General features: G+C 33.7%; 1 protein-coding gene across 19 annotated transcripts in view; it reads right to left on the bottom strand.

The window, feature by feature from the left end:
• Positions 1-25,854, bottom strand: part of LOC125665844 (5'-AMP-activated protein kinase subunit gamma-1-like) — a 167,787-nt gene that overhangs the window by 44,408 nt on the left and 97,525 nt on the right. Inside the window, exon 1 of one of the 19 annotated variants that reach the window (XM_048898753.2) lies at positions 2,444-2,517. The exons of the other annotated variants lie outside the window; for them this stretch is intronic. Coding sequence (XP_048754710.1) covers positions 2,444-2,479 — 36 coding nt within the window. The 5' untranslated portion in view covers positions 2,480-2,517. Of the gene's footprint in view, positions 1-2,443; positions 2,518-25,854 lie in introns of those variants that run through there. 19 annotated transcript variants of the gene reach the window in all.

A 25,854-nucleotide genomic window follows, 5' to 3' on the forward strand; every position in this document is an offset into this window, starting at 1 on the left:
AGGGTGTGTGTGTGTGTGTGTGTGTGTGTGTGTGTGTGTGTGTGTGTCTGTCAACTGAATTTTAGATCAATTGGGTAAAAATATTAGGATGAAATCTTCAAAGTCAGTGAATACTAATTCAATATAATAATTAAGTGTACAACCCTACATTAATTAATACAGCAGGGTGCATGATTTTATAGTGCGCCTTAAAGCTTGATTGTTGAAATTGTGAATGTTTTTAGAAGAATTTTGGACTGCCAAATAATTAAAAATCCCCCCCTTCCTCTATTGTGTGCAATATTTCATTAAGGCTGACTAGGTTAGATTCTGTATCTAAATAAACAACTTATAACATAACTTGCACTCAATGGCTGACATTAGCAGCTGTGTGATGATGACTGATGTAACCCACTCCCAGTATCTTTCTCCTGTCTCATCCTTTCTCTCTATCTTAATTCCCATCTGTTTCCCCTTTATTTCTCTCTTTTCCCCATTTAATTCTCTATCTTTCTCTCTCTCTTCCCCTCCTATTCATCTTCCCCTCTCTTTTCCCACCCATTTTGCTCCCTTCCTATTTCTCTCTCTGATCTCTCTTTCCCCTCCTATTTCTCTCTCCCTATCTCTCTTTCCCCTCCTATTTCTCTCTCTAATCTCTCTTTCCCTCCTATTTCTCTCTCCCTATCTCTCTTTCCCCTCCTATTTCTCTCTCTAATCTCTCTTTCCCTCCTATTTCTCTCTTTCCCTTCCTATTTGTCTCTCTCTATCTCTCTTTCCCCTCCTATTTGTCTCTCTCTAATCTCTCTTCCCCCTCCTATTTCTCTCTCCTTATCTCTCTTTCCCCTCCTATTTCTCTCTCTAATCTCTCTTTCCCCTCCTATTTCTCTCTCTAATCTCTCTTTCCCTCCTATTTCTCTCTCCCTATCTCTCTTTCCCCTCCTATTTCTCTCTCTAATCTCTCTTTCCCTCCTATTTCTCTCTTTCCCTTCCTATTTGTCTCTCTCTATCTCTCTTTCCCCTCCTATTTCTCTCTCTAATCTCTCTTCCCCCTCCTATTTCTCTCTCTAATCTCTCTTCCCCCTCCTATTTCTCTCTTCTTATCTCTCTTTCCCCTCCTATTTCTCTCTCCCTATCTCTCTTTCCCAGCTCCTATTCCTCTCTCCTCTCAAATCCCTCTGACTCTCATCCATTTTAATAATGGTTGCTATAAACTGCTTTTGCCATAAACTTAGACTATTATGCAATGATGTACATAATTTCACTATTTTTTATTACTTCAAGACACAATGGAATAATGATTTTTAATTAACTTGCACCAGTTTTTGGTAATTGCTGTCAAAAGTCATTGTTGTAGTAATTAAGTTTGACAACGATATCAGTCTGTCATCTGTCAAATCGTAATTACTAAAATTTTAAGCTTTCTTCATTTTCAGAAATAGATAATCAAAGGTACTGATTGAAATTGTTTTCTTTCATTTTAAAGACAATTTCACATTAAGACCTATTCTACCCTTAACAGGACCTCATACAGGTATATCTATCATACAGGTATCTCTATAAGTAACGATTATAAACCCAGATATGTTATGCCAGCATACTTGGTGTAAGACCTAGTATATACTATGTCAGTGTAATTTACATCTATTTCTAATCTTTTGTTGGTTTTATTGAGCTTCATTTTTATTGCACGTGGCAAATTTAACTTCATATTGGGCTGCATGCATGTACTGTGACAGATGCAGGACTCCACTGAGTAAACAGATGCCTACTGTTTAAATTACAGTCAAGCACCTGGATTTTATAGAATCATTGATTTAGGTAAAGGATTTGAGTAAAGGACAAAGGTCAGTTGTAAGACTACTTTTAATTCCCCTATAATTTATGACTGTAAAAGTTTCTGAATAAATTGTAGAATTTCCCCTTTGCCTAGTGCCTACTTTGGGTTCCGAAGAAGAAACAAATATACTAAGGTATTCTCTTTATTACTTGTTAATCAAGGTTTGAAACTAATAAAAAAAAGATGAGATAAAAAAAAACCTCCTGAACATTTGTATAGAGTTTAGCAATAGCAAAATTCAACAATTACATCAAAGCCTGACCCCCCCTAATCCTCTCAAACAGCCACAAAAACCACCACCTGTAAAACTTCCATGTCAAGAGACATGTTTCTCCACAATTAATGACCCCTTTATAGATCTTATTGACAGTATCATATTCCAACAACACCACAGGTAGCTTCTAAAAATATGGCCTATCTAATACTACAACTTCATACATAGTTTCTATTCAGTGGTAACCCAGATCTTCACCCTATTAGACAATATAATGACACCTGGCTGTACAATATATCAAACTTACCTTGAAAAAATATTTTGAAATGTACAATTAAGATCCCTGAAAACTCACAGATGTACCACTGGTTTCACTACACACAGACAAAGACTGATATTTAAACTCTCCTTACTAATTCATTCCTGTACTCTCCACACTGGCGGCACATGTGGAAATGCTGCACTGACAAAGTGCCCTGATAATAAACGACCTTCACCTTCCCCCAAAACTACAGGGCAATTGATCAATAACTGTTTGGGGACTGTTTACACTTGTTAATGTCCATCTGGGGCTCCTAAAGGGGAATTAGTGCTTCTTAATACTCTGAAGACTGACCAGATTGAGAGGCTTCAGTATTGATTGACATTGTTTAAAGTGTACATCATGTAGAACACAAAATCTTAGAAAAGCATTTCACAATGTATGTTTAAAATCTTAATAATAATGAAAAATCCCCAAAATACCAGCAACAAATCATAGTTTAACTGAATTTGGCTGAAACAATGATCAAGATCAATTTACTATACATTTTCAAGGCACTTTATATCTATAAATATTTAAACATTTGCAACTCTAATGTGCAGCATCAATTTACACCAATGTTCACCAGATTTTAATATCAAAACAATGCTCTGTATAGGATGTTTGTAGTGAGAATATGCATCATCTATCTACACCCTGAACATTTGAATACAACTTGTGGATAAAATACCTTAATTTCTTACAAGAAAGGAGTGCATGACAAAATCAGAAGCAGGGTTCAGTGTGTGTGTGTGGAGAGAGAGAGAGATCAAAACATGTGTGAAGGGGGGGGGGGGGGGGGGGGCAGGACAAAAAGACAATCATTTTCCCCTGTATTTTCTACAATTATGCCAGCACAAAATAAATCACTGAGCTAGGAAAAAGAATGAGCAGAATTTAAGAGCATAATGCATTATAGTCCCTATAATTAGTATGTCATTCATTCCCTATAATCTATGTCATTGAAGTACCTATAATCTATGTTATTTAAGTTCCTATAATCTATGTCATTTAAGTACCTATAATCTATGTCATTTAGGTCCCTTAATGATCTATGTCATTTAAGTACCTATAATCTATGTCATTTAAGTTCCTATAATCTATGTCATTTAAGTACCTATAATCTATGTCATTTAGGTCCCTTAATGATCTATGTCATTTAAGTTCCTATAATCTATGTCATTTAAGTTCCTATAATCTATGTCATTTAAGTACCTATAATCTATGTCATTTAAGTTCCTATAATCAATGTCATTTAAGTACCTATAATCTATGTCAGTTAAGTTCCTATAATCTATGTCATTTAAGTACCTATAATCTATGTCATTTAAGTACCTATAATCTATGTCATTTAAGTACCTATAATCTATGTCATTTAAGTTCCTATAATCTATGTCATTTAAGTACCTATAATCTATGTCATTTAGGTCCCTTAATGATCTATGTCATTTAAGTACCTATAATCTATGTCATTTAAGTTCCTATAATCTGTGTCATTTAAGTACCTATAATCTGTGTCAATTTTAGGTCCCTTAATGATCTATGTCATTTAAGTTCCTATAATCTATGTCATTTAAGTTCCTATAATCTATGTCATTTAAGTACCTATAATCTATGTCATTTAAGTACCTATAATCTATGTCATTTAGGTCCCTTAATGATCTATGTCATTTAAGTTCCTATAATCTATGTCATTTAAGTTCCTATAATCTATGTCATTTAAGTACCTATAATCTATGTCATTTAAGTACCTATAATCTATGTCATTTAAGTACCTATAATCTATGTCATTTAAGTACCTATAATCTATGTCATTTAAGTTCCTATAATATATGTCATTTAAGTACCTATAATCTATGTCATTTAGGTCCCTTAATGATCTATGTCATTTAAGTACCTATAATCTATGTCATTTAAGTACCTATAATCTATGTCATTTAAGTACCTATAATCTATGTCATTTAAGTACCTATAATCTATGTCATTTAAGTTCCTATAATCTATGTCATTTAAGTACCTATAATCTATGTCATTTAAGTTCCTATGATCTATGATATTCAGTACCTACAATTTACTACTGTTTATATATTAGATACATGGTACAATATGTGACATTAGTATCCTATAATCTATGACATAAGTATATTGTACAATTTACATGACATAATTATTGTACAATTTATATGACATAATTATTATATACAATGGCATTAATATCGATTAACAATATATCTATGACATAAGTACTGTACAATCTATTTATGATATAAATATTGTATAATCTTTGACATTATCATTGGACAATAGAACATTTAGAATTGGACATAAATCTTAGGATGTATGAAATTTGTATTGTACAATATCTCACAACAGTTAAAAATGGGGTCATTATTTTTACAATTCTGGATACTTTGACACTTAAAAAAATATAGAGATGCTGTGTGGCTTATATACTGCAATGCTTAATATATTTGTATACGATCGTGTGAATAAACTGTCACCATCAATCTGAAACTGCATGTCATTAAGAAGAGGAAAACTCATCAGCAGGTAAGTTTCAAACGGCAGAGGGCACCTGATTAATGCAAAGGCAGTACATGGAGTTTAAAGTCTATCTGTAATTCAACTTGTCTAGAATGATTTAGTGAATACATCCTGTAGTTTTTTAGACTCTTGACAGCTGATAAAATCTACCTCAGCCTCTGTATTACTAAGTACTAGCTAGTATCACTGGGGTTTCGATATCCTAAAGTACAGAATTAAAGGCCTTGGTATCAATATCAATTACAGACATTCAAAACAAGGCTTCACCAACATACATACACTACATGGGTTTGGGCTTTGTCAGATTGGTTAGAACCATGTCAAATGCATAACTGCTGACAAAGGCAATAAATCCTTCAAATTACCCAGCATGCATTTCACACACTATCTTCTGCTTGTCCTACAGTCATCATTTTATTGGAGGTATTTAAAGAATGACCTTTTCTTGTCCTTTATAAGACCTATTGTCTCACTATAAACTAGCTTCTCCCTGTTGCAGAAGAAATAATGACTCTCCTCAGAAAAACAAGCAGCTATTGACCTATACACAGTAATAATAGCCAACATACTAGAATACATTACATAATTAGAGAAGAAAGTCCTACCCCTCATTAGTAGGAGATTTGATGACATAATGGATAATTAGCAGCAGGAAAGCTACAAGATGTTGGACTGTCCCTGTCTGATATGGTTTTCATTTTGACTGACATGTTTTGACTGCTTTAAATTAAATGTCATACATATACAATATCATGCATGACTGTATTTTATTTGGTATATTGTTTCATTTCAACTTTTTTCCCTACATTCGTTTTATTTTAGCTGTCACTCATTTCATTTTTTTGTTTTTACCCACTCTTTCATTTTGATTGTCCCCCTCCCCTAATGTTTCAATATGAATGTGTTGTATTTTGCAGTGTTTGGTAATTTTTACCGCTTCGATTGTTTTGATTTTTTTTAATATAGGGCTTCAATCAATTAGATTGTTTTTTGGGGGTATTAATTCAATAATTTGACAGTTTTTAAATTTTTTTAATACTAGCTGCCTCCATCGTTTAGAGTGTTTGGTGTTTTTTTTACAGATAATTACAGTTATAGTTTTTTTTACTGCTTTAAATCGTTTTTATTGTGTTTTTTTTTTTTTTACAGTGCTTCAATCTTTTTGAAATTTTTTATACTGCTTCCATTGTTTTGATTTTTTTCACTGCTTCAATCGTTTTGATTGTTCTTTTAATGATTTGATTGTTTTAACTTTATATTTACTGCTTTCATCGTTTTCATTGCCTTATTTTAACTTAAGCTGCTAGCTTTGATCATTTTGACTCAGGATTATGTGACTAACTGCAGTATTACTGGTATTTTTTCTTCTCGCTATCATTCAAACCTCTAATTGTGTATAGGCCACATTCACTTTACTGCATGAGATAATTATTGCTCAGAAATGACTCTAATTACTAGGGGTGTGTATTGCTCAAGATTTTCCGATACGATACGATACAATATAATCTGATGCGATATCCGATATATTGGATTTACAATGTAGTTAAGCATTTTTTGAAGTAAAATATCAAAATAAAAAAAGATGAAGTGGTTTAATATCTTTTATTTCATAACAAAACAAACAATGACAATTAAAGTCTGAGGAAACTCCAATGTCACAAAGTAAAATCGGGGATTAAAGTATGAGAAATCTCCGATGTGTCACAATGTAAAAGCGATGATTAAAGTCTAAGAAATCTCCGATGTGTCACAATGTAAAAGCGGGGATTAAAGTCTGAGCAATCTCCGATGTGTCACAATGTAAAAGCGGGTATTAATGAAAGTCTGAGGAATCTCCAATGTCACAATGTAAAAGCGGGTATTAAAGTCTGAGGAATCGTGTTCCTGTTAGAAGCCATTTTTAAATTATGAACTTCGATCCCGACTATTAAAAGGGCTGTTTTAAACCTGACATTATATCGTATCGTATCGTCGAAACACCATATCGTATATCGCTGGACAGACGTATACCGGTACATTTCGATATATCGATATATTGATTCACCCCTACTAATTACTGGTCAATAAAACTGAAGTCCTTTAGAGATTTCTGTTCTCATTCAATCTTATATGACATGCAATCACTGATGAGCTCAATTCTGAATTTAAGGTAGTCATCCCTTGCAGATAAAACTTCTTCAAAAATGATTTAAATACACCAAAATTCTAAAGAGGGGTGTTAAATAATCTAAAATTCTGCCATTGCAACACACAAGCATATATATATCTATATTCCGTGCATAGGGATCTGGGTTAGAATAGGTCCTCAGTACCCATTGCTTGTTGTAAGAGGTGACTAAAAATGGGACAGTCCTTCGAATTTTATTGAGACCGCAAAAACCGCAAGATCCTGTGTCACAGCAGGTGTGGTACAATAAAGATCCCTCCCTGTTCAAATGCTGTAAGCACCGAACATAGGACTAAATTTTGCAACCCTTCACCAGCTGTGGCGATGACTCCATATGAGTGAAAAATTCTCAAGCGGGACATTATAAACAATATACAATCAATCAATCTATTTATACATACCGTATCAAGCACCGATGTAATATCTATAGACAAAAAATAAACCCCAATTTTTTTTACCTGATATTTGATTAGCCATTGTGACCCTTAAAAATGAACCTCAAAAACTTTCAGGAAGCTAGCTGTTAAAGAACCATTGGGCGAGGCAATCCCTCAATTTCAAGTCGTGCATGATCATATAGTCTTTTGTACACATCTACCAGCATCATTATTGCTAATCAATCAGACATAGAGGGCAAGACAGCTGCCAAACTCACAATCAAATATTTAACAGAACACTGTAAACTGAGGAAATGTTAAAAGTATTGCACCTGAAGCCAAGATTTACAGAGAGAATACTTACGATCGATGAACAATTTCTACATTATTTTCTCTTCAAAATTGATAATTGATATGATGTTATGCAACCTTTCTTGATAAAAACATTATTAATTGCCTGTGTTTTTTTTTTTTTAGGATAGCAATGGAAGACGGTTGTGATACTAATTTTATAGACAGCCTTAGGCAGGAGGTGGGAGTGGGTGGTGCATCAATTCCTGTATTAATTTAAAAGGAAGGCCGGCAGATTTCTCTGTGATGTAATTCAGTATAGGTCAATTGATACACGAAATCACTTCTCATAAACACAACTATACTGCCAGGTATGACATCCTGAGGGGTTTACAAACAATTTAAACAGATAAACAACAGTGGATGTTCTCACTCAACAATACAAGGTCGATCACATTTACAAAATTAACAATTTAGTAAATATACCACGAAATGTCAAGGCCAATTTTATTCCATTATAACCACAGTAACATGTCGATTCTAACACTGCATGTCTTTCATTTATTTGGACCAGATATAATGGGTCTGTCAAAGAGTTAAAACTTTAATTATTTGTCAGGTGTCAATGTGAAGATGAATGGTAGAGTGTAAGAGAGAAAGAAAGTTTTTGAAGTGCAGGTGCAAGGCGCTGGCCGCCTATGCCTTGTTCCCAGGGGTGTCGTATGAGTTCGTTAGAGAGGAGAGCGAATGTTTATGGTTTGTAAGTTAATTGGTTCGAATGATTTCTGTTTATTTTGAGTGATTGGAGTTTGGGATATGAAAGAGAAAGTTAATGAATTTATGTCTTTGGTGACTGTGAGATTTAAGGAAGAGGTACCTCGTGAGAAAGGAGTCTGAGCCTGACTGTGAACAAGAGAGGACGTCTTTATATTGTGTCAATGTACATGTTGTAAATTTGTAAATAAACTTGTAAATAGTTATGATGCGTTATATAACGTCACGAGAGGCGTCCCTGTGACAGGTCAATGTGAATTTGGTATGGTTTACTCTGCCCAGGTTGGATTGATTCACTCTGAATTCTGACTTAGGTTCACAATGAATTCTGACTTAGGTTAACTTTGAATCTGACTGAATGGTTCACTATGAATTCTTACTGGTTAAATTAACTCTGAATTCCAACTGGTTCACTCTGCAAAGTGACTTAGTTCATTCTGATTGGTTCACAATGATTTCTGACTGGTTCACTCTGATTACTGTGAATTATGATGATTGCAGTTTGTTCTGATTTCAGTTGTTCACTCAATATTTGAACTGAGGTTCACTCTGTATTGAACTGGTTTGATACTTAATCGTGTCCTGTCTTGTTCATCATGTATTCCTGTCACAGACAGACTGGTCATGGCCTCTCCTTTGTGGAGGTAAATTAATTATAGAACAGCCCTGTGCAGGCTCCATAACTTGATAAGAACTTTATAAACATGTTTACACCACAATGTCCAGTAGATTTGTTGTCTTGCCTGGCAATTGGTCAATACTAGCCAGTGCCATCAGATCAGTCGGGAATACATGATAGGACAATGATTCTGACCAGCAGTATCATTTGGTGTTAATAAATAATTCCAAACCTGCCAATAATTCCTCACGAACTGAGTAGTAAATAAGGTTCCTCAGACACATGAAGCTTTACACTATCACTTACAAGCTTTCTGTATAATCATCCATTTTAAAGAATTGTCACCTTAATGAATGACCTTGACCTTTAGCAGTCGCACAACATTAACCTTGACATTTATTTATATTATTCATCAAGGATCAGAGGCAGTTATGTAAAATAAACTGAAGTTGCAGACAGAGAAAGAGAAAGATGAATAAGAGCTGAAATGAAAAACTAAAAATTGATATTCAAATATTCGAGAATACTATATGCTATTCATATTCGAATATTCGTTAATGTCACCTATAAAACATTTTTGAATAAAATTGTTACTTCCCATTCTATATCATTGGAGTTTTGTTACTAATATCGACATGTGTGAGTCCATCAATATCGATTTAGTTATATTACTTTAATTAACATTAAACTATTAATTGTTTTCAGTAGAAATATACATGTACTTATTTCATGCAAGCTTAAATGACTGGGAAATGTAAGATAAATAGATCATGCAACATTTACATACAGAAGATTTATTGATTTCATCCCCTTGTCATTCCAAGATGCATGACTCCATGCAAGCATTGTCATTTAATCTGGTCCTATTTTAGTAATGACAAAAAATTTAAGGCAATAATCAGGTCAGGATCATTTCTGTAAATGTTTCGTTACGTAAAAAGACCACCACCACCAAAAAAAATAAAATAATAAAAATAAATAAATAAATAAAATGATAATCATAAATTGTATCGGAATAAATTTTTAAAAATAATTTTCCCCTTTCATAATCCAGCATTTATATTCTGGATTCCTTGCAATTTATAATTACAATTATTATAGATTTATTTATTGGTATTATTAGTATTAATAACATAATTTCCCTTTTTTCATTTTTCACACCCAACAAAGAAAATTTTGATCATATCAACATTCAGTGTACTAGTATGTGAAATACCATGAGATGATCAGATTTGATGAGCCTATATGATACAAGGGAAGTGTGCATACTACCAAATGGACACGGATATGATAGCTCTCACACTTCCACAGCCAACTTCTCATTATGACATGATGTTGAACAGTTCTTATCAGGTATATTGGACACATACGAATGCTAAATTTCCATTGGAATATTTGCAATTTACTATTCATTAGTGAATCAGCTCTACAGACAAAAAAACAGACAAAGACATGCAAAATGACAGACAGACAGACGAAAAGACAGATGTGGACCAATTGACAGTTTATTGATCCAGCATAAAGTCTTGTCTGTACAGTTCACAGTCCTTCAGATACATTACCGAGAACACATAAGAAACAGATCTTAAATAATATTGCCCTCAACAATCTTTGACCTTGGGGGCTTAAAGGATTCCGGTTAACTGTCCAATTTCTTCAGATTGCATGTTTTCTGTATGAATCCAAATAATAACAAAAATAAGTACTACAACTACCGTTTCATTAAAAACGCAGTGCTCAAGTTATACCATTATTTATTTATTTAATATTTCACTGGCAATTAACATTCACACTTTTTTAGTGTCATAATTAAGTGTACAGAAGATCATTCCTCATTATTCATCTTCTACTTTCAAACTCTTAACTAATACACTAGAACCCCGGGGTCATTAACAAATAGGTCCACTTAAGGTTTGATAAATGGGACTACCTCAATTTTGTGGTTTTTTTCATAATAATAATCCAACAATATATCTTAATTGTTGTTTTTGTATTCTGTCAGTCAAAACAATTTGTCTAGAAAATTAAAAAAGATAATACTGTATATATATACACTTTCTACAGCCTTAAAATTAGCATAAAACAGAGCAATTTGGCTTAAATAGAGATTCTCAGAGACTCCCTGTGCCGGGCCCCAGTGGAAGATATCATAACATATTTGGAATGGATCATATTAAGGGGAAGTTGGTTGTTAAAATTAGTAAGTCCAGAGTCCTATATTCTTTCTAAATTCATAAATCCTTAAATATGCAACAAGCATAGTCATGGTGCTCTGAGGGAGTTTCATGAAAGCATGCATTTTCCTGATTTTCATACTCTTCAAACTTTAGGTTCTGCTCGATAGGCATGCACATGAGTCTAGGCATCAAAAGAAAGAAAAAACTCAATAGAAGGTGATGAAACAAAATGTGAAAGCAACTACTAACAGAAGTCGATCTTTAAAGCAATATATACTTCTTGTCATTATGAGTGACCCCTGCCACTGGGACTTTATAGGCACTTAACAGGACCGATCCCAATGCTCATTATGTAGAATATTTAAAACACATATACTTTTTCTTGATGCAGAGTGTATATATATATATATATATATATTGATACAAAGGTTCATATCCTTTACATGATATTGTTTTTCCTACCCCCCCCCCCCCCCCCCCCAACTCCCCATCAGAGAAACATTCTTCAAACTCTCTGACCTTCGAACGGATAGATAACCAAGTCATAATTGGCCTGATTCTCAAATTCGCCAACATGTGGACACAAAAATTATTATGTACATGTAACATAATTATATTTATCATTCTAAATGTCATATATGTAAAAGGTAAACTTTAGCATTATAGCTGCATCTTCATGGCAAAAATCAAAACATGTCAAAATGATACAAAGTATTCAGAAAATATTAATTTGTGCTCAATTTCTGATTCTACTCAACCATATTATGCATTATTAATGGCCATGTTTGTGAAAATATAGAATCATATTGGTCAAAAATGAGAAGTGGACATAACTGAGAAATGAAACAGCGAATCATATCACCATTAGTGTATATTCTAAGAATTGATTATTCTCAAATTTTACATTAACCCAAGCTTTTAGACATTTGCAACTTCTGTACTTAAAAACATGATAATTTCAATAAGGTTTAGAAATGCAACGCTTCGTGCCAGCTACTTATTCATGAAGAGCATTAGCTGTCAATGTGACGCATTGCAGTTCATACCCTCATGTATTTTTAAAACTGAACTTTATTTCATATATATATTTACGTTCATACTTTCAATTCTGTTGGAAGTACTGGCCATTAGAATATATGCACTGTATTTATCAAGTGAATTAAGTAGTTTGATCTGTATTCATACTATAGCTGCAGAACTGCAGCTCTCTGAAAAAATATACGAATTAATAATTCCAATGTTATTTAATACTTCAATTGTTTTGATTGGACAAAAATAAAGCTAAATAAGAATTTACACACCAATAAATCCAAAAACGCTATATGTACATGTATATACATACGCGCCTGGATTCTGCAGGATTCTGCTGTTCGGCATTATTTTTAATACAGGATTATGCTGTTCAAATTAACTTTTAATACAGGATTCTCATGCTGTTCGGATTAACTTTTAATACAGGATTCTTCTGTTCTCTGCTGTTCGGATTTACTTTTAATACAGGATTCTGCTGTTCGGATTTATTTTTCAGGATTCTGCTGTTCAGATTTATTTTTAATACAGGATTCTGCTGTTCAGATTTATTTTACAGGATTCTGCTCTTCGGATTAACTTTTTATACAGGATTCTGCAGTTCGGATTTATTTTTAATACAGGATTCTGCTCACTCAGTTTGGATTAACTTTTAATATGGGATTCTGCTGTTCTCTGCTGTTGGGATTAACTTTTAATATGGGATTCTGCTGTTGGGATTAACTTTTAATATGGGATTCTGCTGTTCTCTGCTGTTCGGATTTATTTTTAATACAGGATTCTGCTGTTGGGATAAACTTTTAATACATCAGGATTCTGCTGTTCGGAATTGGGATCCTCTCCGGTAATTACATCCAGACACATCAGATCATTCGGTTATCTCATGAACAATGGCATCATACAAAATCAGAGTATCTCTAAATAACCAGTAAGGGCTTAATCAACAGATTGGAGGAGTTTAACCTTAAGAAACTTACACAATACAACAAAGCCTCAAAAAATTGATTTCGTCTGTAAAGTTTCAAATGAATTCTGGCCTTGAACTACAGCAAAGTTCAATGCACTATAAATATATATATATATATATATGGATTAAACGAGTTTAAATCAAACCCTTCAATGTTTGCATTGTTTATTGCATAGACAAGAGGAATGTGGCTGATTCTTTTGGAGTATAGTTTTAGGAGAAGTAATGACTGATCATATTACCAGTAAATAAACAATTATTATCGCATCATTTCCTACATAACAGTCACATTGAAGGCCATCAAGTTTTTGTCCGTTCAGCATATCTGTTTTCTGTATGAAAAACATTTTCAGAGGAAGGGGTGGCGATTTTTGATGTTTATGAATACCACAATATCCTCAACTGATTGAGAAATGATCCCTAGATGACTTAGATCTCCTAGTTTCATCTCCCACAATAAATATTTACTCTGTTTGGATTGGAGGCTACTTATAGCTTCTGTTGCCTGTGGTAAATTTTTTCTTTGTTGAATCTTTTCAGATATATACAATATTCAGGTCAGCTTTTCCAGGAAGTTTAAACATGTAACTCTTCCATGTTACAAGAACCTCTAACAAATTCTTTACAATCAAATGCATGTCTTGAAATGTTTGCATGCGTGATGACATTATCCTTGACATGATGATAATTAAATGACAGTTATATAATGGACAGCCATGAGTTCATGCAGCTCAGTATTGAACAACAATTTCGTACTGAACAATCCAGACCATTAGGACTGTGATGCCTACAGACTGGACCGGTCTTCTTATGAAAGTCGACTAGTATCAAGCTGTATTTTAAATCTTTGTTTGAACAGGCTTGTAAAGTTTTCAGAAGTCGTTACTGTCAATTTGATTGAGGTCATTCCCCCTCACTAAGTCGACCTTTCTTACTATCCTAATGGTCAGTGGACTTCTTAAAACTGGACACAACCTTTGGTAATCTCTACCTGGGTTCATGTTTGTACAGCCTTTGTGAATACATGTTACGCCTCAGCATACATCAGCTTTTCTATACTGTGTACAATCTACCTAAACTTGAGACTATTACTAAGCATCTGTAAAATTGAATATATCACAACTTAACAATGACAATGAATTTAGTATTTTAAAAAAAAAAAATCATAAACTCCTGGCTTTGCAGTGAGATATGTAATTTGATTGTGTGTTTTTATGGCTGTTAGTTTATAGGCATATTGTGTGTTCGATGTATCATGTTAATTGTTAGCATATAGATAAGTTTGATCCCTAAAGATTCTGTTTCCCCAAAGCAAGTTATCATATTCCTGAAAAAATTCCTTTCTGCACGCAATGTTTTCACTTTTTAAACCTCAAGAGATCTCTCAAAAAGCCTCATTCCATCCTTGAGTTACTAAAGATAGTCAAAATCGTATTAAAAAGAGGGCAATTTATTAAAGTAGCAATATTATATATTGCTGCTATGATTTATAGCAGTGCCAGGTTAAGCTTGGAAACTAAGTCAATTGGACATTTAATACAGCCTCTGACAAAATAAAGAAATAAAAGCTAAAATTGGTAGCATGCTGAGACAGTAAATTGGGTGGTAAACCAACTGTTATTAGTGTTTGTCAGTATGCAGATTGATCCATGGGCTCAACATAATCTCTCTTCCAGCAGTGGGTTTTGTGTAAGTCAACAGCAACATTGCAAGACATATGCAAAGTTAACAGCAGCTTGTATTCCACAAGTCCAAAATCAAGGTATGTGCCAAATTAACTGTGAACAGAGAGTGCATGGTCCACACTGTGTCCAAAATCAAGACATGTCAAGTTAACTGCGAACAGAGAGTGGTCCACACTGAGTCCAATATCAAGGCCTGCATGATCATGAACTTGCCTTATGAAATGTATATACACTTCTGCCCTATTGAAACAGGGTGTTATATGTTTGACATCTAATTAGTTTCATGTAACACCAATCACTGTAATATTGGTTTCAGACACCAGAGTATATACCATGCAGTTTCATTTGATACCAACCAGTTACATGTAGGTGTTGAAATTGATTCATGGGCATCTAATTTATCATGGTAGAATTATTCCCTTAAAACTGCAGAATTTACTGAAAGTCCTTAAAATCTAACTCTACTGTTATAGACCACAACCTACACTGCAAGGAATCTTAGAAGGACCTCATTTTATGCATCATGTCATTAATTAAAGAAAGGATAATTGAAAACCTTGATTAATTTGTAATAAATCTGCACAATAAATGAATACAGAAAGTCAAATTTTTACTCACCTTAGCCATCATATTTCAACAATCCTCCAAAAAAGTTTGATAGATATTTTTCACTCACTGAATAAAATATAACTTTACTTAATCACCTAGCTGCAGCCAAGTTATCATGTTGAAACAATTTGCCAGGAGAAGTTTAATAATAAATTTTCTATCTGTAGACCATCCCCTCTACATTACCAATAAAATTGTCAAAAGTTCTCAGTGATCAATACAGAGTCTCCTGCTCCACAGTACACTATCAGCTGACAATCAAACAAACACAAGTGCAACTGATAGAATTTTGTATTGTCCAAGAGCCAATGGCATGAACAGAATGCAATGACTGCTGTCTTCTGTCGTTGCCTTCTGTCATTGTCTCCAGGGGGTTATGCAAATCTGACTTAGAACACATAAGTAAAAGTTCAATAATTTCCATTCCTTGGTTGATAATAAAAATAACGTTTTTGGCGACAGCTATTTGGTTTATCATTGACTCAGAAGAAACAAATTGTAGATAATGATGTTGCAGAAATTCGACCAAAAAATCAGGTGATCATATCTCTATAAATCCTGACAGTGTGCATCGTTACGACCAGTATGATATACATTAAAGTAAGGCAATAAAAATTATAGCACTTTGATAGTAGTCATTATAAATAAAAGGCTGTGAGGTCTTATGCTTACAATCTCAAATTTCAGCCACGGCCCTCAGGGACCACCAATATCTGAATATTTAGTCCAAGTCCACCATGCTCTCATTATGTATGAAACTTCTGGATCCACCCAGAGACTAGCATAGAATAACCATTACCCCATGGTTGTCAGATTTAATTTAAAATTCTGTGGGGATCCAGGTTAGAATAGGTCCTCAATACCCCCTGTTTGTTGTAAGAGGCAACTAAATAGGGCGGACCTTTGGATGAGAAAACAAAAGCCGAGGCCCCGTGTCACAGCAGGTGTGGCACAATAAAGATCTCTTAGACCTGCTCAAAGGCTGAAAGTGCCGAGCATAGGCCTGAATTTTGCAGCCCTTCACTGGCAAAGGTGACATCTCCATATGAGTGAAAAATTCTCGAGAGGGACGTTAAACAATATACAATAATTTGAAGGACTTATATATACTACATACAGACATGATAAACTTCCAGCTATGTAGACTGCATGACCACAGCATTTTCAGACACTTCTGTTTGGACAATGTTTCTGATATTGGACAGTGTTTCTGGATGTTTCCGTTAGGACGTTTCTGTTTGCCTGATTTTGCCCAGACTATCTATATTAGTGTTATAAGAGCTCTGATGAATTAATCCAGGCTCAGTCACCAGAAAAACAGATGTCGGTTAAAAAATAAATTTTGTATTTCATTCACCGCTGGCTTGTGAAAATAACACTCACTATGATGCTATGCATTATTGAGTTTTATAATATGACTTTATATTAGAATGAAATCTTATAGCATGATTTTTACTGACTTATGAATATTGATATCCTCTGGATTAGATCAGTCTGACTACATTGGTCTATATTTCCACTTTATGGCTATTATAAGAGTGTCTGCTCCCACTAAGCCTGCTAATTTAAGTGTAAAATGTTTCCCCCTCCAACACAGAGATACAGAATTCTATATAGGAGGGCGAAAAAAGTAAAATAAAATTCTATTTATGAAGACATATTTAAAAATCTTGCATAATTTAGTGTCACTCACATTGATGTCTGATAATAACTTTGATAGCAGTGTGTTTTCAAAAGACCCACAACCCATAGGGATTCGGGTACCCCATGTCAGCAGGTATGGCACAATAAAGATCCCTCCCTGCTCTGAAAGGCCGAAAGTGCCGAGCATAGGCCTAAATTTTGCAGTCCTTCACTGCCAATGGTGACATCTCCATATGAGTGAAAAATTCTTGAGGATATCAATATTCAGTAAAAATCATGCTATAAGATTTCATTCTAATAAGCCATATTATAAAACTCAATAATGCATAGCATCATAGTGAGTGTTATTTTCACAAGCCAGCAGTGAATGAAATACAAAATTTATTTTTTAACCGACATCTGTTTTTCTGGTGACTGAGCCTGGATTAATCATCAGAGCTCTTATAACACTAATATAGATAGTCTGGGCAAAATCAGGCAAACAGAAACATCTAGAAACATTGTCCTAACAGAAACATCCAGAAACACTGTCCAACATCAGAAACATGTTAAACAATATAAATCAATCAATCAAATCAAAATACCCACTCCCCCCAAAATGAAAAATGATATTCTGGCTTTGAGTTCTATCACAAACACTTCAAAAAGCATCAAAATATTCATCTATCATGGCATCCATGTAAATCCAAGACTGACTGCATGCTCTTATGATATATAGGCTAAATTTTGATTGACCCAATATAAAAAATTGTAACCAATTTAATTTTGCGAGTTTATAAGAACCCAGCTTCATGATCTCAATTTAGTGAGGCAATAAAAACATCTGTTTCATTGAAAAAAGCCTGTTTTACTGAGAGAAGTATCTTAATTGCACCTCGTTTGGTCTTCTATCAATACTGTACAAATTTTTTAATATTTTTTGTGCGATAACTGTTGAGAACACTCATTTTAACCTAGTTTCTGTACATTCTTGTGACACCTAGCTAACAGAAACTAAATTGATATTTATAGCCAAAATAAATCAAAACATTGACCTAAAACAAACAACAGCTTAAACCACTACTGGAGAGCAAATCAAGAACATCCTTTGCTCTGCAACAGTTTTTTGTATTAATTACTATAAATGAAAACTAATTCATTCTATCTAATTTCTTTGTCTATTTTTGCCTCTTAATTTTGTGCATAATTTGTTGCAGAAAGTTGTTCATTTGTTGAACAATAACATGCCGCAGTCTCTTTAATCATTATTTCTGCAACATTCAATAATGAAACATAACCATTGTCATCCTAGTAGTGAAGCAAGCATTATATATTGTCCCCTAGCTTCATCAAATATTCCCCATTTTTGGTTATAGAACATTAAGAAATGTTTTAATACCTTGTGGTATTGTTACAATTAATGTCTCCAAATAATTAAATCAGACAAAATCAATACAGGGAGGATAGCAGAGTAGTCACTCAAATAGGGCAATATGGTGCTTACACATACTGTATTATACTCAAATAGGGCAATATGGTGCTTACACATACTGTATATACTCAAATAGGGCAATACGGTGCTTACACATACTGTATATTAACTCGCCTATAAGTCGGTTTGTCTATAAGTCAGTTGTGTATTTCTTAGGTTATTCTGGATGGGTTTGCCAATTTCCCAATTATAATTCGGTACTTTTTGCCAGATTTGCCAAAATTGACAATTTTTAATCAATGCTCTACTATTATTATCTCTGTTTCAAATAATATTTTGAGAAATCATATAAATGCTGATATTTAATTGTTTTTTTTTCTCTCTCTCTCTCAACAAATTTATTTCATGCCAATCCTCTAATGTATTTTACAAGTGTGTTCAAATAATATCTTTGGGATATGCATCCATAATTTACCCTTTTATTCTCAACAAACCTAACAGCAACCATTTCATTTATTTTGTCCTTGTTTTTGTTTAAGAGCTATATCCTTTTGTCTTATACATTTAGAAAATCCGATCTTGATTTTTTTTTTAACCTTACATGTTCTTCGTAACTCTCCCAAGTACGATAAAAATATATGTTTTATAATTTTATTTAATAAATACCAAGCCATTATCTAAATAAAAGCATACAATACCAATATACACATTGTGACTTTCTAGTCCCTATAATGCGAGTGTTGGAATGGGAAAGGAATCTGTTGTCACTGTCAGCACAATTTTACTGGAGGAGATCGAGCCAATGCTCTGTTGTTTTCACGCTACACTTGATCTATTATTGGCGATTATCATGATTAATTGTCATTCATTGACCCTAACAATTATTCTCTTAATTACCTATATTCTTTACCTGGCACTGTGTTTATAGTGACACGCGCCCTGAGAAAACCGTGTCCATGGAATTCAATTTCATAAACAATCAAATTGTAATGGCGAGTCCAGAATTATATAATAAAACAATATCTAATCTTTTTATCAAAAATATTTTAGATGGTACAAATTCATTTCAATATTAAATCAGGATTGCAATTCAATTTTACCCAAACGATAGATTTACAGTAAGTCAAGTTAGTGAGAGATTTAGTTATGTAAATAATTTAGAAAATAAATAAATCACACTTAAGATAAAATAAAATTATTAAAATAATTATGTAAATACTTGCACTTTATGCATAATCTCAGAACACATAAAATAATGTCAAGACTTTTGTCAACATGCAATTATCGTGATCGATAATCGTCGGAGTTGTTAAAAAAATACTATTCATTACGTCCAGAAAAATACCAATCTTCTCCTGGGCTCGCCTATAAGTCAGACAGAGTTTTGGACCAAAATTTAACTCCCCCAAAATCCGACTCATAGGCGAGTTTAAAAGGTAAAGGGTAATATGGTGCTTCACACATCAAGGACATTATATATAGAGCTTTACACATATAGGGCTATTGATGCAGTGCTTTAAATTCATACATATAGGGCATTAATGTGGTGTATATCACTTAAGTCAAAGGATAACATTTATAACAATGCTTTATACACGTTTAGTATTCCCATGAGAATCTTCTTCAACTGCAACTTCTAAACATAAAATTCAGAAGTTGTAGAGGGTAACACTTTCATGATTTAAAGGAGGCTGATGCATTGTGACTTTTTAAAAGTAATCTTGGCTGTAATATATTTCAATTTCCAATCATTAATGCTAATAATAACACACAGCAAGTTTTAAAGATTATTTCATAACTTTTTAAACTGCCATAATATGGAAGCCGGTTGATGCCAAGTGAGAAAAATATTTTATCTGACAGCCACCAGACAATATTATGTACATGGAGACCACCCTAAATTTATTTGGCAGCCACCAGATAATTTTATGCAAGACCACCTGAAATTTATTTGGCAACCACCACAAAGTTATCTGGCAGCTATCTTTTTCACCTGGCTCCAACTGGCTTCCATACTTACATATAATATACACATTTGATCTGCAAAAAAAAACACCCTTTACCAGGGCTTTAAAAATTTCACAGGATTACTAATGGTCTATTCTTATAACATAATATATCCTTTATTGTTTTGTTTAGGATATTGAAAAGGCATATTTGGCATCCAGGAGAAATTACAGTTCAATAATAAAATTATTCTACTGACTGTCATTGCCTCTTACAGGATTGATTTACAAATTAATTAAATGGCAGTCAACTTCTGATTAGTGAATGATTAAATTGATGTGTAAATCATACCAGGCATGTAGAATTGAAGGAGATGGGAAGGGGGAGATGGCCTGCAGGCCCCACCCGACCACTTTTCCTCAATGCAAAAAAAGATATATTAGGTGACGCCCCCCCCCCCCTCTCTATTTTCTATAGTGGTATTGAATGAGAACATCAGCTCAAGCTCAATAACTATGAATTGAACCCATGTAGTGACGGAGGAGCTTACTACCAGACATGACTAATCGATCAGATCAGTAATCGATCAGTAATCGATCACTAATCGATAGTAATCGAACACTTGTCGATTGATTACATATACTAATCGATCAAACTCATAATGGTTACTAATATAGTTAATATATTTCTGTCCAGGAGCAATAACTCCTGCAATCTTAACTCCTGCAATCTTCCTAAAGAGAGACAAAAATACCTAAGGGAGGTCACTCCTATAGCTTTATATTCAACAGGACACAAAAATAAGTGCAAGCTGTCTGGAACAACATCAAGATTGAGTCAAATGCAGGAACTTTCATTATGTGTGCTATTAAGGCAGTGGTATCTGATTTCCAGTCTTTTACAAAGTCCTCCGAGTGTAACTAATAACACTGTATAGATCATAAACAAAATATTAAATATTCAGTGATTCAGTTCGGCATGCGCCCGGCGTAAATTACGCATTGAATTTGCTCAGGACGTATATGGTTTCAATAAATGCGTATCCCAATGGACGCATTAGATTGTGAAATAAATGTATAGTGTTTTCATTTTTGCCAGGAATTAGTGCAAAATCTGAGCTCCATGATGTACAAGACACCTGAGTACAAGACACCCGAGATATTCCAATGACAAAAATTGTCAGTTGTAATTTAATTGATCGACACCCACTGCATTAATCACTGAAACACAATAATATATGACATAATGTTGAGTAGAAAAAACTTGTCCTTAACTGTTGTTACAATAGCAACGAAAAATAATATAATTTTTTACATTATCAGGTAGAGTTAAGCATTTTTACAAAGTGACCCATGATAGCCATTTTAAAAATGAATCATTGCCGCTAAATGGAGCTTGATTTACACTGAGTTAGCACAACTTATCTATAATTAGGCAAATGCTAAATGGTTTACAACTATGCTTATTTCTGAATGTGCTGGAATAAACTTATAACACTCCATTAATTTAAAATATATATACTGATTACATTAGTGCAATAATGTGACTGCTTCGTGAGTCGTTCAATTCTGTATCAAATGACTTAGAGTTGGCAGACACTTCAAATAAAAGAACAGTTCTAATATTTCACCTTGAAGTTAAAAATTTAAAACTTCAAGAGAACTATATCCAATTACACAACTGTATATAGCAAGATTAAACAAGACCTACACAGATAACGTTATCTTGATCAGAGAACTCTGATAACACTGGAATTCTGGGAGCAAACAACAGTGTACGATATTTATTGTGTTCCCAGTCTGTCCTAACTCTGTGTTAAGGACACAATCGATCTCGGACATCCACAGAGCAGTTACAAATCTATATATAGCTTTTCCTTTTCTTTTATAATTATAGCTATTATTTTTGGATATTTCATCGATAATTCAAATTGGCTAGTTTAAAGTACAAGAATTGCATCACATCAAATATTTCTGAACAATGGATATGCTAAATACGAACAAATTAATAAGCTCCTATACAAAAATGATCTTCCAATTGATGGGCTTGAAGCTGTTGGTTACTAAACTAGGCTACTATAAATCAGCTTTTATTGGTACATCGTCCATGTTAAAACTGTTTCCAGTAACAACCTACAGTTAACATAAGATAAACTAGGCTACTATAAATCAGCTTTTATTGGTACATTGTCCATGTTAAAACTGTTTCCAGTAACAACCTACAGTTAACATAAGATACACTTTATGGATGATTTTCTCTCAGTCTGATGAATATTCATGAGAAAATGGTTCTAAATGTGAATTATCTGAATAATATTTTGATCTTGAAGGTGAATAACAGTTAGATTAAAGTTATTAACCTATAGATCCATCAAGTTTACCAAAAATAAAGCAGATATGTGTACTGTGTATGTCACTGGTGGTAAGTCATGTGACTGGTGGTAAATCATGTGACTGGTGGTGAGTCATGTCACTGGTAATGTGACTGGTGATAATTAAGTCATGTGACTGGTGGTGAGTCATGTGACTGGTAATGTGACTGTTGGAAAGTCATGTGACTGTTGGTAAGTCATGTCACTCATGGTGTTGTATTGTGACTGGTGGTAAGTATTGTGACTGGTTAAGACCCCTGGCTAGACCTACTCTATATCTTTTATCCACAGTCCTTCCCATGACATAGGTATTACCAACAAACAAGATAACACCTTCAGTATAGGAGATACGGTAATCACATATAATCTACCTCATATACATGTACAGCTGCCTAACCTGACAAATATCTACATTAACCAATGAAACAAAATTCCTGATGGTGATAAACCCGACACACTGATAGAGACGTTAAAAAGATGATAATTTAAAGTAGTAAAAGTAGATTTCTTTCTTTTCACCAGCTCAGTTGGCTTGATGACAAAGGAATATTTATGATATGATAGGAGGATTTAAGACTAATGTAAAAGTAGAGTTATATGTACAATAACCTGTTTAAAGCTGTGAAGTGACAGGGATTGAGGACAGATGTTTTAGAATTTCCAGCATCCAATAAATAAGTGCCCCACAAACCAGCATAAATGACCCTCAGAGGAAAAAACTGCTTTTGCGGATAATTTAGAGCCACAAACAAACTCTTCAGAAAGGTTAAAAGCTTGACAGCAAGTACCTTGGGAATTACAGTGGAGCCTCGTTAATCCGGACACTTTGGTTCCCAGCAAAATCGTCCGGATAAATGAAGCGTCCGGATAATTGAATCGTACATTTTTATCTTTACATAAGTAACCAATATATGCCTACTTTATTGATGCATAGTGAATTAAACACATTCTATCATTGGATTTGACAATTTGCATTAGTAAATAAATTATGATGATGTTAATATTTACATGTATTTCAAAGCACTAAAATTTAATGTACGTGTTCAGCGTATTTGCCTGTGCTTACATTGTACGTATATATGAACCCTACAAATAAATATACAAAACTGTGTACCGTATGCACTAAAACAAATAATGAAGCACTGTATGTAACTATAAGTAAATTAATCATTAGTAACTAACATAATCATTTACACTTCAAACATTTCATCATACTTTTACTTCTTAAAGAGGCCTGTAATTTCCATCTGTCACGATTCTCGGGTTCGGTGGTCTGTTAAAACAATCTTCATCGTCCAAAGTTGATATAAAAATTTTGTGATTATCATGTCAGTTGACAACATTCTTTAACCAATATTCAATCTGCCAGAGTTTATATTTCTTGTTCTATAATTATCCAAGACAATATCGGGAGAACAAAAATCATTTAAGCTCGTAATATCAAGACCTACTACTGGCTTTGATCTAGCCACGCGCATCTATTATTTTCATTATGCGATAATAACGGAACAAAACTCGGGTGAAACTAACATTACGGGTACATACAAAATTTAATTGTCATTTTCCTTAAAATGGTAATTTTCTCACTTCTACCCAGAGTTTAAAGATTCGAAAGCAATAAAGCGCTACAACATCTAAACAAGAATCAATCGTACACAGGTACATTCTACATGCGTGACATTCTAAACGTTAAAAACTTATACTACATGTGTATGAACATACATGTATATTTCACGCCAATCAACAGTATAAAATCCAGAATCTAGAAGTATAATCTACACTCTTTAGATTTGAATAAGCCGATATCAATTTACGAATCAGTACAACTGATATGTGTAGCAGTTAAAAAATTATCAGTACGGCATGATGTTTAATTTATTAATACGATTAGGGTATTGATCAAGACTATAAATTAATATGCTACAGATTTATTTACAAAATTCAACACTACACGCAATAAAGATCTTATGTACGAAAATTGGCAATACAATGTCTCGATCGGCACGTGCTATCTAACGGACTTATCATCACACACCATCTAATTGGAGGGAGGTGATGACAGGGTACAGGTAATCGCTTTAATTAGACAGTTTGGCTTGTTTTCTTTATAATTTACGCCTTGCTAAAATTGTCCGACACAGACCTTCCCTAAACAAAATTACCATTCGGATTAACGGTACAATTTTCAATGCATTATAACGTTTTGTAGTAAAAAGTGACCGTCCGGATCCGGAACGCGAATTTCAGGATTAATGATGCAAAATAACATATAAAAATTCCGTTCCCTAGAAAAATCGTCCGGAAGGTGAAGCGTCCGGATTAATGGCGTTCCGGATTACCGAGGCTCCACTGTATATAGATTTTTGTAGAATGTCTTAACTTCCCTTAAAATTTCATTTTGTTTTGTTATTTCTATTTGCATTTCATTATCAGTTTTAATTACCTTAGGTATTATCTTATGATTTAGAAAATAATTTGTTGGGTTTTTTGCCTTCATTGATCCATTTAGAACAAACCAGCATAAATGACCTTCATAGGAAAAAACTGCTTTTTGCAGATAATTTTGAGCCATGGTACAGACAAACTCTTCAGAAAGGTTAAAAGCTTAACAGCAAGAAAAACTAGGTCATGAGGCAGAATCTGATGAAATTTCATGGGTTTCTTTTTTATTCCAGTTCCAGAATAATGTTGGACAATGTCCATCTTTTGTCAGTGAATGTGAAATCCTGTATCCTCCAGTGCTAAAAGTGCCTTTATCACACAAAACAGGGTACATGGATGAGAAGAAGATGGGTGTGTATCAACTGAAGAAATCTAATAAATCTCAATTGAGCAGATACTTAATGACACATCACTGAAAGGCATCCCATTCCACTGGTATTGGTGTAGTCGAATTTCTGCAAGAACTCAT

The sequence above is a fragment of the Ostrea edulis genome, chromosome 10, assembly GCF_947568905.1.
Source record: "Ostrea edulis chromosome 10, xbOstEdul1.1, whole genome shotgun sequence".
NCBI lineage: Eukaryota > Metazoa > Mollusca > Bivalvia > Ostreida > Ostreidae > Ostrea > Ostrea edulis.